This window comes from Chiroxiphia lanceolata, chromosome 12, assembly GCF_009829145.1.
Source record: "Chiroxiphia lanceolata isolate bChiLan1 chromosome 12, bChiLan1.pri, whole genome shotgun sequence".
Taxonomy (NCBI): domain Eukaryota; kingdom Metazoa; phylum Chordata; class Aves; order Passeriformes; family Pipridae; genus Chiroxiphia; species Chiroxiphia lanceolata.
Genome location: NC_045648.1, coordinates 19,596,470 through 19,611,412, shown reverse-complemented (window position 1 = coordinate 19,611,412; position 14,943 = coordinate 19,596,470). Strand labels below are relative to the sequence as shown.

The following is a 14,943-nucleotide window of genomic DNA, read 5'->3' as shown; positions in this document are numbered from 1 at the left end:
GGCAGAGTTGGCCAGGAACATCCAAATTCAAAAAAATTAATCCCCAGAAGTCCCAGAATCAATCCATGATCTGCCTCATTCATTTACAATATAAAATACCCGACATGCATTGTCTTACACGCTACATTCATCTGCACTTCTAAGTAAATATAGTCTTACTTAAAATTGAGTAAAGGATTTACAAATAAACCCTAAAATAACTTACCTCCAGTAAATATCTCAAGGAGTATGGCAGAAGATTCCTCACAGTGAGTGTGGGGTACAGGTGGATAATGTAGGCTGGATCCCACTCCTCTTCATACGGTGAAATAAAACTGAGTTCATCAGGTACAGCTGTTGAGCTGATGATCAGAGGCAGGAAACTGGTCTCCATGGCTGGGCACTGCAACAAGCACTTCACTTCAGTGCTCCTGTGCAGCTCCTCCCTCCAGGCAATGTAAGTGGTGGACTCTCTGAACTGCCCCTCGAACACCCCCGTGGGTCGGACATACAGCTGACACCTGCAGGAAGGGGGCAGGAAGTGGGACACAACAGATTTGTATTGACAGACAACTTCACCCACTTTGAAGTCATTGCTAACACTCTACAGCACACTCACTACCCAATCACACAGTCACAGAATCAATCAGGTCAGAAAAGACCTCTGAGATCATCGAGTCCAACCTTTGACCCAACCCCACCTTGTCACCCAGATCATGGCACTCGGTGCCACAGCCAGGCTCTTCTCAAACACCTCCAGGGATGGCGACTCCACCACCTCCCTGGGCAGCCCATTCCAGTGTTTAATAACTCTCTCTGAAGAACTTCTTCCTGATGTCCAAGTTAAACCAGCCCTGGTGCAGTTAACACCGTGCCCTCTTGTCCCACTGCTGGTTCCTGGGAGCAGAGCCCAACCCCACCCAGGCCCCCCCTCCTGGCAGGGGGTTGTAGAGAGTGAGAAGGTCCCCCCTGAGCCTCCTCCTCTCCAGGCTCAACAATCCCAGCTCCCTCAGCTGCTCCTCACAGCACTTGTGAAAAGGTTTTGGATTTTGGATTTTTATCCTGGTCAGGAAAAACTTCCAAGTGCAAATTCAAGCTCCCCCAGCAATGCTGTATTTGTGCATCAGACTCCCAGAGAGCAGCCCTTCAGAGCAAGGAAAGTTTACCTGTATGAATGCAAAGGAACATGGAATTCTTCCTCTGGCCTGGATGTGCCAATTGCCTCCAGCACCTTGGAGCCTTTAGCCAGTTTATAGATCATAAATGGGATGGAGAAATGGTTCTTGATCTGGAATCAAAATGCAGAATTTTCATTGCATTTCTGTGGTACAGATTTCTAAAGGAAAAAGGATGAATAACAGGAAGGAAAAACAGCAAGAGCAGATTTAACCAAACTCTCTAGAAAACAGACTTTATGTGTCTTAAAACAAAATACCATTCTGAAGGAGACAATACACAAGCATATGAAAAAAACTCTTCATTTTAAGTCCCATGAAATGAAAAACATGCTTAAAATGCCAAATTGCATAAAAAGTATCCTCAGTGTTGAGGATATTAGAAAGCCAAAAGGAAAAGGAGAAAAACAGATTTTCCATTTATCAGGAACACACACACACATACACAACACAGATCAAAATTCATTTAACAAATAGAGCAAAATACTTAATAATTGGCCTTTAAGTAACTTCTTGGAAAAGTTACTCCAAAAAAATCTCAAAAAAAAAAGTTACTCCAAAAAATCTCAAAAAAAAAAGTTACTCCAAAAAATCTCAAAAAAAAGTTACTCCAAAAAATCTCAAAAAAAAAAGTTACTCCAAAAAATCTCAAAAAAAAAGTTACTCCAAAAAATCTCAAAAAAAAAAGTTACTCAAAAAAACTCAAAAAAAAAGTTACTCAAAAAAACTCAAAAAAAAAAGTTACTCAAAAAGATCTCAAAAAAGAAAGTTACTCAAAAAGATCTCAAAAAAGGCATTAAGGAAGAAAGATCAAGTCACTCATTGAAGAGCAGTGCCTGGGCTTTGGGCTGGTTTTTACCTGCAGAGGGGACCGTACAGTGATGACCTTGTTCCCTTCTGTGGCATCAATCTGGACAATGATGGAGTCTGAGGGCCCAGCAAGGCTCCTGACGTTGTACAGGCGTCGGCCTGGCTTGGCTATGGGAATGCTCAGGGCTTCTTTATATCCCTGCAGTTCTGATCCACAAAAACATACAAAAATCTCAGTTAGGCAAAACAAATCACACTACCATTTCCTATTTGAACAGTTCCCAACAGTTCAACAGAACCCAACAGTTCAACAGCAACAGCCAGGATCAAAGTACTCTCTGGCAAAAGCACCTGAAATGGTACTTGAGTACCACTGAAGGAAAGCTTTAAGGCCCAAATACTCCTCAAGACTGTAACTTCAGATCACGATTTATACATAGCCCAGGAAATACCCCAAGCAGTAAAAATAGGTACTTGTTGGGTGAGTTAATGAAATGCAACACAGAACATGGTCTTTGTATCAAGGCCAAGTACCTTCAGATGGGATGTGATGGAAAGGAAAAAACTCAGGAGATTATGTATTAGTAGCTGTTGTATCCTGTTCTCTTTAGAGTGTTTTCTGGCAAAGTTAAAAACCAGAAACATAACTGCTCTTGAGTAGCTGGGTAACTACAGGAAGCCAAATAGTAGTAAGGGTAGGAGAAATGTTGAACAGGAGCTGGAATGCACAGGCTTGTGTCACAGGGTCTAACATGGTCTATCCATGACTCCACTAGAATGTCGTCCATTTCTCCAAAAAGGAAAGAAAAATTGTGCTTTTTACTCTCTGAAAAACTGAAGAAAAGGAATTTTACAGGTTTTTAAGAAGTGCAGTAGCAGTTTTGTGGGGTTTTTTAATTGGCATCAGTATTCAAAAGTGGTTCCAACGCCATGTACTCGACACACATTTCCACCCCACTGATGCGCCCCTGTGGATCCCCGTGTTCCCACACACAGAGCTCCTCAGTACCCAGATTTAAGGAGAAGACGGAGCTCTCCTGGCGGTACAAGGCAGACAACCTCCCTCGCTGGGGAGCTTCAAAGGCAGAGTATTCCAGCTCCATGCTCTGCCCAACTTCTATATCATTCAGCTTCTCTTTGCCAGTGGAACCAACTATCCGAAAACTGGAGCTGGGAAGCACTTTGAGAGGAACACCCAGGGCATTTTTCACTATGAAAGGGGCTGTCTCCTTAAAGGAATAGTCAAACGTGGATGCAGTTGCCTCTGAAAACGCCTGGAATTAACAACAAATAAAAAAATGTCACACATAAATAAATAAATATAACATATCCAGAAAGGCAGTTCCCAGCAACTATCATTTTAAAGAGGGGCAAAATTATCTATACCAAGACCTATGCTGTGTGGAGTAGTATTTCAGGGAAGTGAAGGTTACTTCCAGAGAATTTAATTTTATTCTGTGATTTGCAGTACATGTTGATGCTACAATAAGCATTCCTGCTCCTCACTGGGCATTTTTCCAGTTCTTGGGTTGTAAGAGAAACATAAGATCTGGGACAGAGAAGTCACAAGGACATGGAACACGTACATACTTCATATTCAATTACAACTTATGCTTACAAACATTTGTTTGGTTCCACAGAAGCCATGGGAACTGACTGCCAAGAGAGACTTACAGTATTAGCAAGTACTTACAGAACTGCTACAAAACTGGGTTTAATTTAGAATTAAAAAACAAATAGGCATAAGTCACATTTTGTAAAACCGGTTTAATTTAGTAACCAAAATTTCTTCACCCCCTAAAAAAAAAAAAGGAGGGAAAAGCAGTCTAGATCATTCATAAGCACACCTACTATCACAAGAAAAATAGGGGGAAAAAGTATTTTTAACACACTGGACAATCTACTCCTACAGTTTCAAGGCCAATCCTAAAATGCACACTTTTCTTAGTATTCAATAAAGGAGAAAAACCGGAAAGGAAGGTAAATTTCTCTTTTAATATTTCAGAAAGAGCATTGTAGCAAATAGTTGTGTTTATTGGAGCATTTCATTTTCATTTGGCCTGCATGTATGACCCTTCCTTAAGTCCTGCATAAGCACATTTGTTGCTCTAACACAGAAGTTGCTTCTTTGAAAAGCTGAGCACCACCTTTTTGCCAACCCTAAAGGACTAATCCCAGTAAAACTCCTCAGCCCTTCTAGGTAACATCTGTCAGAGCTGCAGAACAGCCACTGACTTGTGACTGGCAGCCAGTAAAGTTCTTTAAAAAAGAAAGAATCAGAACTTCCTACAGAACCAGATAATTCAGTTAGAACTACCTTGGCCAGGTTACTGAAAACAGCCAGACAACACTTGGATATTGTGATGTTCATTGTATCCTTGGAAGAGATGTTAATGGCAGTTTGTGGCTCAGGAAGGACAATGAAATCATCCCCAGGCATCAGACTTCTCTCTTGGACAGGGTTAGTCTTCATCTGAAAGAGAAGTTTCATTAGGCCTTTATGAACACAGAAGTTACTTTCTCCTGTGTTAAAACAGGAAAAAACTTGACCCACACTTGACAATTTCACAAAAATAGTACAACTTGTAAAGCTCAGATGCCTTAAACAAATATGGATATTTTATACCAACACTGAAGGCAAGTTATTTTCTTTTTGTCCATGCACTGGACAATTAACATTATTCAGAAAAACCTTAAGATGTCTAAAGATTGATTTTTTTTTTCCAAGTGAAACTGCACATCACCCTCAAATCAACAACATTCAAAAGGTCAATGTTCTGCCACATAAAACTTTAATTAAAAAATAGCTGTCTATTCAAATCATTTCACACAGTTTCAAGTAGTTTACATACCTCCAGTTTTAAATTCCATTGCTTCTTTCCTCCTTCAATTCGTTCAATAAGTGGCTCCCACACTGCATAAGTTTCATTGTAATAATGAATCTAAAGATATAACCAAAATTAAACAAAAACAAAGGACCAGGTTCCTTCCAATAGAAATTATTATGTAAAACATTAATAAGAAAACAATTAATTTTGGAGGTTCTAGCATTAACTTTTAATGGCTTAAAAATTAATACACAGAAATGTAATATATCGTAAATTTTTCCCCAGTGAGATCATTTTTGAAGAGTTCATTTTCTGGCTTGCTTTGAGAGCAACCACACATCCTGGGAACACTGTATCTTTTTAACATCTTCAATTAACATCATCAAGTCTCCATCCTCTCCTACCCTGTTTGAGGGAATGACTTTGAGACCAGAAACTTCAATGCCACGAGTACTTCATTGCACTGTGAAATAACAGTCTGAGTAAAATAGTCTCAGTCTGGCCCACTGGAACAATTCCTCTAACTCAGAGCAAATATCTGGATTTTAATGCCCTTCAATCACACCAACTCTGAACAGAAGTTGTGGACTCAACAGTTCTGGATGTTCCCTGGTGGGGAGTTCCCCCAGAGGGACGTTTTTACACGTGCATCTTCCAAACCCTCCCATGATATGGAGGCAATGAAAGAAGGCTCCTTGTACCTCATGCTTCATTCAGAGGACCTGGACAGGTTGGAGAGTTGGGCTGATTCCAATGGGATGAGGTTCAACCAGGCCAGGGGCCGGGTCCTGCACTTTGGTCATGACAACCCCTGGCAGACCCCTGGGCTGGGGACAGAGTGGCTGGAGAGCAGCCAGGCAGAGAGGGAGCTGGGAGTGTGGATTGACAGGAAGCTGAACAGGAGCCAGAGTGTGCCCAGGTGGCCAAGAGGGCCAGTGGATCCTGGCCTGGCTCAGGAACAGTGTGGCCAACAGGTCCAGGGAAGTGATTCCTGCCCTGGACTCAGTGTTGGGGAGGCCACCCCTGGAGTGCTGTGTCCAGTTCTGGGCCCTCAGCTCAGGAAGGACATGGAGGGGCTGGAGCAGGGGCAGAGAAGAGCAACGAGGCTGGGGAAGGGACTGGAGCACAAGTGCTGGGAGGAGAGGCTGAGGGAGCTGGGGCTGTTCAGCCTGGAGAAGAGGAGGCTCAGGGGAGACCTCCTCACTCTCTGCAACTCCCTGACAGGAGGGGGGAGCCGGGGGGGGGTTGGTCTCTTTTCCCAGGCAACGATCAGCAAGACAAGAGGGCTGGGTCTTCAGCTGTGCCAGGGGAGGTTTAGGTTGGAGATTAGAAAGAAATTCTTTACAGAGAGGGTACTCAGCCATTGGAATGGGTTCCCCAGGGAAGTGGTGGATTCTCCATCCCTGGAGGTTTTTAAGATGAGACTGGATGTGGCAACAGTGCCATGGGCTGGGAACCACAGCGGGCTTGGATCAAGGGTTGGACTTGATGATCTCGGAGGTCCCTTCCAACCCAGCTGGTTCTATGATTCTGTTCTCGGATATATATTTGGTAGACTGACCAAATATAACTCAGGTGGAGCTGACCCATTTCACAGAGCAGCTGCACACGTGGCTGTATGGAATTTTACCATGCTGCCTCCATAAATGGAGATTGTACCACCTTGGAATGGGATCTCCCTTTGAGAACAGAGCGTAATTTCTATCGTAACATTGAACACAGTGCTACAGAAACAAAAAAGGTGGGCAGTAATATGAATATTCAAGTAAGACAAGCTCAATGTTCATATAGCAAAACTTTAACATGAAAAAGTAGTAGAAAAACAGAGAGGGCCAGATTATTCCACATAGCCACTGCCATTAAAATCTACTATCAATTGCAAACTTCCTGTAAAAACCACGTTATGCTTGGTCACACTTGCCTGACTGCTAAAGAACTACTAAGAGCACTACAATTTAAACCTATTATTAATTTAGCACAGACAAAGTGTACTAAAAAGTTACTTGAATGTCAGGAGACATGCATAAGTGTTTTAAACTGCTAACAACTGGATCCCACACACCTCCAGTGACGTGTCAGCAGCGACCTCCATCAGCGAGGACCAGTTTTTAAGGACACCTGAAAATGCAGATTCCACCAACAACAAAGGGACAGTCCGATGGCCCAGACCACACTCCAGGGTCATCTGAACTGATTTCACCACAATGTCAAACTTCTCCTGTTTCAGAATTTGTTCACGGTCCTTATAAGTTTCTGTTGCTTCTGTGGCTACATCAACCCCGAGGAACCAAGCATTGCACTCATCTATGGGCTTCACTTGCCACAGGTTCTCAGAAACTTCAGCTGCTCCTCTAGAATCCTCCTCTGTTGCCTTGGGTTTTATGGCAGCCATAATGGTAATGACAGTATTCAAAATTATGGGCGAGATCTTGAACAAAGAAAAAAAAAATCTTTTATTAAAATACAAAACCTATTATAAATGGAAATAGCAAATATTACAGGCCCTCGTAAGAGATGCAATTTAAATTCCAAGGAACAGAATCCATTCATGGACCTCCTCTTGCTTTCCTCTCCTGCAAAATGCCCCAATTCCTCCCTCACAATCCCACAGGACCAAGAACAAAATTCTCAGATTGAATTTCCCTTTTGCCAATATGTGGTACTCCCATACCAGCAGCCAATATCCACCTTTTCCCCACCATGCTGAAAAGAATTCCTTTGTTTTTAAGATCCCTGAGGTGTTCACAAAAGCCTGTTGGCAGAGTTCTGTACCCCACCACTCCAACTGGCAGCACAGCACAACTGTCAAAGGATTTCTGCCTCAGGAACAAGGGACTTACAGTTAAAGGCTTTTCATATCACAAATGCCTATTTGGGAACTTTTTACAGGAGAATCAGCAACTTACATCCAGAAATACCTTCACCAGAGACACAGTCATTAGCTTACCTGTTAAGAACTAGGTATTTCACACTGTGTACCATTCTGGAAATCATGTTAACAGCCTTATATCATCCATGTACTTGGGGGGGTGTGCCATCTTGTAAGACTAACTTAAGACAAAAATAGTGGTGGTGGCAGCAGGGGGAAAGGTTATTTTATAACTTGGGAAGAAAGTGGTAGGAGGAATCCCAGAATCTGAAGTATTTAAATGAGTCCTCTTTGGTGAAGGGACTGTCAGCACAAGGAACACATAATGATTTTTTCCAACATGGAGCAGCTCTAAAAATGTTTATTTCTAGAATTAAACTAATGAGGAAAATGCAAATTTTAACCACCAAAAACCAAGCTACAGTTTGAGAAGCAGCTGTTCTTCCAAAGACAGTTTTAATAATCTTACCTTAATAGTAAGTTCTTCTATTGTTACTGCCACAGTCTGTAATCCTGAGACATGCACCATATTTTCCATGACCAAGGAACACGGTCGTAACACCTGAGTGAAAAATCATCACTTGATTATTAAGGTGACTCCTGGAATCTAAACATTTCAAAAGGTCTTGTACTTTTTTCATTCCACAGGCCCAGGGCATGCTGACCCCATAAAGTAATGCCATGTTTCAGAGCAACAGCATTTTTTCATGCACTGCCACACATTCCAGCATCCCAATTTGCACAACAGCAATTTTGTCCTGAAGATTAAAAGTCACTGAAATAAAAGCTTTTGACCTAATGCTTAAAAATGCTTAAAAAACAGACAAAACTCAACACACAGACTGATAGTACAGTCAAAAAACCAGTGGTTTTCTTACAGTAGTAACACTTTTGTCTTGTTTTTCTTTGAGAAAGGCACAGGCCAACACTTTGAAGCCATTCACTTGAGCAGTCATCCTCTGTGCATCCCTTCCAGATGTCAGAGAAAAGTCACATTGGAAGGAAACTTTTAAGGCAGGAGCATCAGCATTGGTCAAATTAGCAACAAATACAACTTCTGGGTCCAGAATCACAGCTTTTACTGTCATATTTGGCCGTACAGGTATTTCTGTGAAAATAAATTTTAAAAAAAACACCCTTGAATATAAAAGGTTTGAAAGCATTACCATGTACATAATACTGAAACCATGCCTGAAAATTGCTACCCAATTATAGAGGTACAAATTTAACAAATAATGTCTCAGTTTTTACAGGAATACACTGCTGACACTCAATATCACAGTGTTCAGAAATGAGCAGCAAACTGGTCAGAACTTTAGCTCTGAACAAATTGCTCAGTGCTGTAGAAGGACAGGATGAACTCTGCACACTGTAGTCAGTCTGAGCCCTGGCTCTACAAAGGCAAGCTGGAATAGTTATTTTCTGGCTCAACACCTAAAGTGACTCACTTCTTTGAGTGAACACTTACAAATCAAAACCAAATTATCAATACAGAATTTCTTGTCTGAATATGTTTGGTCTCCAAACAGAAGGAGAGAATCATATTATATTCTCTCAGCTAAAAGCAGGACACTTTACCCTAGTGATGGATCAATCCCTCTGGTTCCCAGTGAGAGGTGGGAGTTCCTGCACACCAAACTAATCACAGGGGTTACTCCTGCCTAACACTTGCTGGAAATATCCGAATATCAGAGCTCTGCCATGGAACAGGAGCCAGTTTGAGGCTCAGGGCACTACAGGAAAAGCAAAGGAAGCTGGACATGGTGGGTTGCAGCCAGCAACATGTTTGGGTAGTCCTGAACATTCCTTGCAAGTGCCATTTTCCTGGAGTATCATCCCTCCTCCACCCCAGGACTTGGGCACATCAACAGGGGAAGAGGAGAGCAAGTGAACTGCTTGCTCTCCTCTCACCAGGGCAGTTCATCAAACCTCAGGGTCACTCCTGGTGCTCTGCCAAGGTCCCCAAAAAAAAGGGAGGGCTGTTGGGAACCAGTCAGACAACACACCCCATAGGTGAGGTCTCACCACAGCTCAGACAAGCCCAGCAATCATTTCAAACCAACAAAATACTCTTAGAAATGGTCTTTCTTGCCCTTGTTTCATCATGCTTTACCTCCGGTCTTCAACCAGAAAGAGGAAATCAATATACACTGTCAGTGGCCAATTCCCACATTTTGAAGAATAAATTCATTTCTCAAGTCTGATACCAAGACAGTATCTTGAAAACTTTTGGAGGAATTGTTTTCAGTGTGAAGTCTTGCAAAGGAGGGGAATGGGGTGGAGGTGGAAATTGGTTTTACAGACCTGTTTCTGGCTTGGATTTCCCAGAAGCAACTTGCTTTAATTGGAACTGTGCAGATCTTTCAGTTGAGGATGCTGGCATCGAGTTAATGAAAAAATCTGCTACTGTCAACAAAAACTCCATACTGGCACATATGTACAGCTTGTCAAGGACTGCAACAACTCCAGTTCCATTTTTATCCTGCTTATACCTTATATCTATCATAGAACTGTCATGTGTGTCATCTTTCTTGTCTATCATTCTGGAAAACAAGTTTAATAAGAAACATTTCAAACATGGATCTAGAAAAACAAGGATACATAAGCAGTGCCATTTTTTCTCCCATAGTGTTTATAAATAAGAATTACTCTACAAGCAATCAGTGTTTCTTCCAGAAATAAGAGGGTATAGACTTTTCTAACAGAGGAGTAATTTCAATTTCAAATTAGTGCACTGCACTTTTGGAAGTGGCACATAAGAATCACAGCGGAGTTTCAGTGCACAGAACTCTGGCTGAGGCTGGGTACTCTCAGCTCTTCTACACCATTTACTGGAATCTGCAAGTCTCCAATATTTTTTTTTTGTTTGGATAACATGGGAAATCAACATATAAAAGCAGAAACTTGCTTAACATGACTAAAATTACATCATTCATTGGCCAAGCACACAGCATGACAGGCCACAACTGCCAGTACTGCTGAGTTTCATCAATGTCACGTGAAACGAGGCACAGAAGAAGGGAACAGTCCTCCTCATGAGCTGGAGTCCCTCCATTTCTGGTGCATTCAAACTTACCTTGCAGTCACATTCTGAATTCCTTCTCGGAGATCATCCAAGGTACAGGCCTTGAGTTTAACTTTAATGTCCATGGAGCCATCTGAGAACATGTCCCCAGAGGATGCCATGAGGTGCAGGCGCAGCTCCCCGAGGCGGAGCCTGTCACTGTGCACGGGGAGCAGAGAGCTCTGCCCAGGGGAAATGGAGGGCAGTTAGCACAGAACAGAGCAATGGGCACGTTTGCCTTGCTGCATTTTGAGCCATGAATGAAGGATCTGATTAGCCTGGTGCTGTCATCAGCCCTCCAACCACACAAATCAGTCCCAGAAACTCACTGAGGAAACAGAAAGAGCACACTGGGCTGCACTGAAGTTGTTTCTTCACCACAGTGCTGGCAGTTGTTCAGAATGTATGACTGCAGGATAACCCATCTGAACTCTAAATGCCCTCCCAGAGGACCCCTCCGCTCTCATCTACAGCACCTCAGCAATAAGTGGAAACCATATGAAGGCAAAATTAGAATAAAATCCCATTCCAGTGTCTTTCTTCCCTGTGATACTCCTTGCACAAGAGCTGTTTTAAAATTATACACAACTAACATTCACTATATACAAAGACATACAAAGCAAGCACCTTCACAAAGTGCATTAAGTCATAAAAACAAGGTCACATTTCACATCTTTCTCTTCTGTTTTCAGCACAGAAAAGATGTCCAGGATTGCTCACACCTGGGGATATGCAAGAGCAAAGTATGGGGCATATACACCTTGGATCTGCTTACTAACTATACAGGCACCATGCACAGCACTAGCACCACCTGAGCTAGCAATTCCTGCTCTTCAGATTGTCATGTTTACTTTGGATAACTGGAATCAAAGCTTGAATGACCAAATCAAATGCTGAGTGGGTTTGGTTGGTTGGTTTAGTAATACTTTTCAGTGTGATTTTTGGAAATGCACATACATTCTTCAACTTAAGGACATTCTCTGCCCAAGAAACCTCAAAGCTCCACAAGGAAAGCATTACAAAGCCAACACAGCTGATGCAACTTTGGTTTGCTGTCCTGAGTTCTGTCCATGTGAGATGCCCACCCCACCTGTATGGTAAAAGCTTGGTCACAAACCTGATTCTTATCACTGTTGTAGAGAATTACAGAAAGTGACTCAAAATTGAAGTCAAATTTAAGTGCTGTATAACATTCCACAGAAGACTGAGCTGTAGAAACACTCTTTTGTTCAGAAGCAAGAAGAGGACCTGGTAGTGAAAAGAAGACATTTTTACATTTCTTTAGAACACTGGGTTTGGGGTATTTTTGTTGTTGGTTTGGGGGTTCTTTTGTTGGTTGTTTTGGTGTTTGGTTTTTTTTAAGTAAGATCACAAAGTCACAAGAAGAGGAAACACTCTAAATCCGAAGACTACTCAAAACAATTTACACTTTTAATTCCTCAACATCACCTTGTTCTAGTCCTACTCTGTCTTACCTAGCACAGAGTGGTTTAAGAACCTTTAAAAAGCTGCCATTAGTTTTCTGCAGTTCTGCATTCACTTTAATGAAGAACTACACAAAGTACCAAGTCTGCTCAAGAGGTTTGCACTGCTCTTCCTTCCTGTTTCTTTCCATAGTATAGCAACTCAACTATTAGTTAGACAGCAATTTCTGTTAAGTTTGTTAAGTTCTTAACATAAGAATGTTAAGTTTGGGGCAAAAATAGGTTTTGGCAAAGTGTTAGCAATATTTTATCCAGAGACATGCACCGTCTGCATTAACACACTGTCTGAACACTCATATTATCCTCAGTTGTTATAACTGTGCATTAACGTTGTGGGGTAGATGATTTGGCATTTTTCTTTTTTAACCACCTGCACCTGAGAAGAGCCATTGATGTGGACTGAAGAACACCGTCCTATAGAAGAAAAATCACAAAAACACTCAACAAAAACTTCTGACCATCAAGAGCTCACACTCTATGTATGTGCACACATCCCCAAGTGTTCATGTCCACAGTACAAATGTGAGTGAAAAGAATTCATATGCACACATTCAAGTGATAAATGTGATGTTTGGATTTACAAACAGTCCTCTGCCTGAACATCCTCAGCCTTTGAATTAAACATACCAGATTCATGTGGACCTCTCCCTTTTTTAGGTATCTGCGTGAACTCAACATTCTCTTGCACAGCAGCTGGTTGGGAAGAAGCTCCCCCAAGGTTTTCAAGTAAAATTTTCATGATAACTGTCAGATCATCTTCACTGAGTGCAATCTGTAAAGTGATAAACCAAAAACTTCAGTTTGGGTGACAGAAATAATTTGCCCATTTTTCCTATAGTATGTTACTTGTTATGAACAGGAGTTACAAGAAACAACACTCCACATGATAACCCCTTTCCAGTCTTGTAAAGGATCTTTGCCTGCTAAAAATGTGAGTAATTGATGAACATATGCACTTTAACAATTCAGTAATCCCAAAACAGCACCAGATAACATTGAAGCCAAGGCTTGCATTGTCTACACTAAAGCAACTGTCCTTCAGTAGGCCTTCAAGGAGTTAATGAATGTGAATCCAATATTAAAATTACAGAATTGTGCAAAAACCAAGTACTAAAAAGTGACAAAATGCACCCACTTAGGTCATAATACAGTGTTAGAAGTATTTTTTCCACATTTGGTTATTTTTGTTTGTACTCCTTTAAATCTCTTAAATCTCTGTGCTTCAACCAGTGCTATATTTGGCCATAGCACAGACACAGGAATGACACAGGGCTCAGGAACCCGTGTCATTTTGCTGTCATTTTGTGTCATAAGGCGCCTCAGTTTGCTTTTGCCCATTTAAATCCATATGGGTAACGTAGGAAAAGAAAAAGTAAAGCCCTCCCTCTGCAAAGATGTCACCCATACTTTTAAATTGTTGTGAATTAGAGATACCCCTTTCATTTCTATAAATCTAAGAAACACGCAAATAACCTGAATGTTGCAAGTGAAATTTGAAGTATTAAATCTAGTTTTTAAAAGCTAACTCAACAGGCAAGCTCAATGATTTTACTGACTACTGAGTCAAAGGATAGCTCCAACAGCAAAATAAAACAAGGTTTTATTCCATTTGCACACAGCTACACCAAAACTATTCATTATACAATATCAAAGCTCCAACAGATCTATAAACTGGACAATAAAGCTGGAAGTCTTTTAAAATTCCTAAAGGACACAAACTGAAATGAGTTTAGAAGGTCCTTGACTAAGCTGGGTACTATTCTGAGAAGATGTAACTTCTAATGTGGCATGGTATTACCTGCATTGGTTTCAGGTCTCCTTTGATACAAATTGTTGGGCATTTATGATACCATGTTGCTGCTAGATTTCTCTGGACCAATAAAGTCAAACTCACAGGACACAAAATTTCAGAGTCTGGTTGAGAATCTGTGGATATGATGCACCTAACAAAAGACAGGGAAATCAGTAGAGGAAAAATATTCAGCAGTTGCAGAATCCCAAATAATAACATAGCAATCTAGCAGAATATGGGCATAATTATTAATTTAAAAATAAGTACGTGTGCTCACCTGTGCTTACACCCAGGGATGCACTTTAGATGAACTCAGTTATTGTCCTATCATTCCTTTCTCTCCAAGAAGTTTCAGAGATTGTGTTCCTCTAAAAACACTCCTAAACTTGGCTTGGGGAGGTTTTTGGTTGGTTTTAGTATGTTTTCATTGCCTACCATCTTTAAATAATAGAAAAATGCTGCATATGGAACATGAACATGTTTCCTTTACGAACACTTTTCAACTCAGAGAAAAACTCCACGTACCTCGATAATTTCAAATGGGTCAGCTGCACATCCATGCTGTCAATGACTGGAGGAAGAGGAGACTCATCTGAAGACACCAGCTTGAATTCATTCTGAACTCTGATTAAGCCAAGATCAGCCACCAAAGCATTATATGAGGCTGGAGATTCAGGAATAACTATAACTGGAGCTTTCAGGTTGACATCCATGCAGAGGCGGAAGCTCTTCCTGGCAAAGTCCTTCATGCTGGAAGCTGCCATTTCTGCTGCCTGGGCAGTGACTGCAGTCAGGGCTTCCTGGGCTGTTTGGAAGTTGTTCAGGAAGTTCTGTGGAGAGGAAGTGGAAAAAAGTAAGAGTTCCATGAAAACAAGCCTCTCAAAAAAAGGCAAAATGTAAAATTAAGAAAAATAGTCCAGCTGTGGTATAAATATGAAACTC

At 41.4% G+C, this 14,943-nt stretch overlaps 1 protein-coding gene across 5 annotated transcripts in view; it reads right to left on the bottom strand.

Moving 5' to 3' along the window:
- VPS13C (vacuolar protein sorting 13 homolog C) overlaps positions 1–14,943 on the bottom strand; it is an 87,460-nt gene that overhangs the window by 33,580 nt on the left and 38,937 nt on the right. For all 5 annotated transcript variants that reach the window (XM_032699610.1, XM_032699609.1, XM_032699611.1 and 2 more), the window contains 15 exons: positions 14,527–14,831; positions 14,008–14,152; positions 12,837–12,981; positions 11,843–11,973; positions 10,738–10,907; positions 9,966–10,204; positions 8,540–8,769; positions 8,131–8,223; positions 6,855–7,220; positions 4,817–4,906; positions 4,282–4,437; positions 2,974–3,238; positions 2,014–2,171; positions 1,146–1,267; positions 206–500 (listed from right to left, as the gene is read on the bottom strand). In XM_032699610.1, coding sequence (XP_032555501.1) covers positions 206–500; positions 1,146–1,267; positions 2,014–2,171; positions 2,974–3,238; positions 4,282–4,437; positions 4,817–4,906; positions 6,855–7,220; positions 8,131–8,223; positions 8,540–8,769; positions 9,966–10,204; positions 10,738–10,907; positions 11,843–11,973; positions 12,837–12,981; positions 14,008–14,152; positions 14,527–14,831 — 2,910 coding nt within the window. The remainder of the gene's footprint in view (positions 1–205; positions 501–1,145; positions 1,268–2,013; positions 2,172–2,973; positions 3,239–4,281; positions 4,438–4,816; positions 4,907–6,854; positions 7,221–8,130; positions 8,224–8,539; positions 8,770–9,965; positions 10,205–10,737; positions 10,908–11,842; positions 11,974–12,836; positions 12,982–14,007; positions 14,153–14,526; positions 14,832–14,943) is intronic.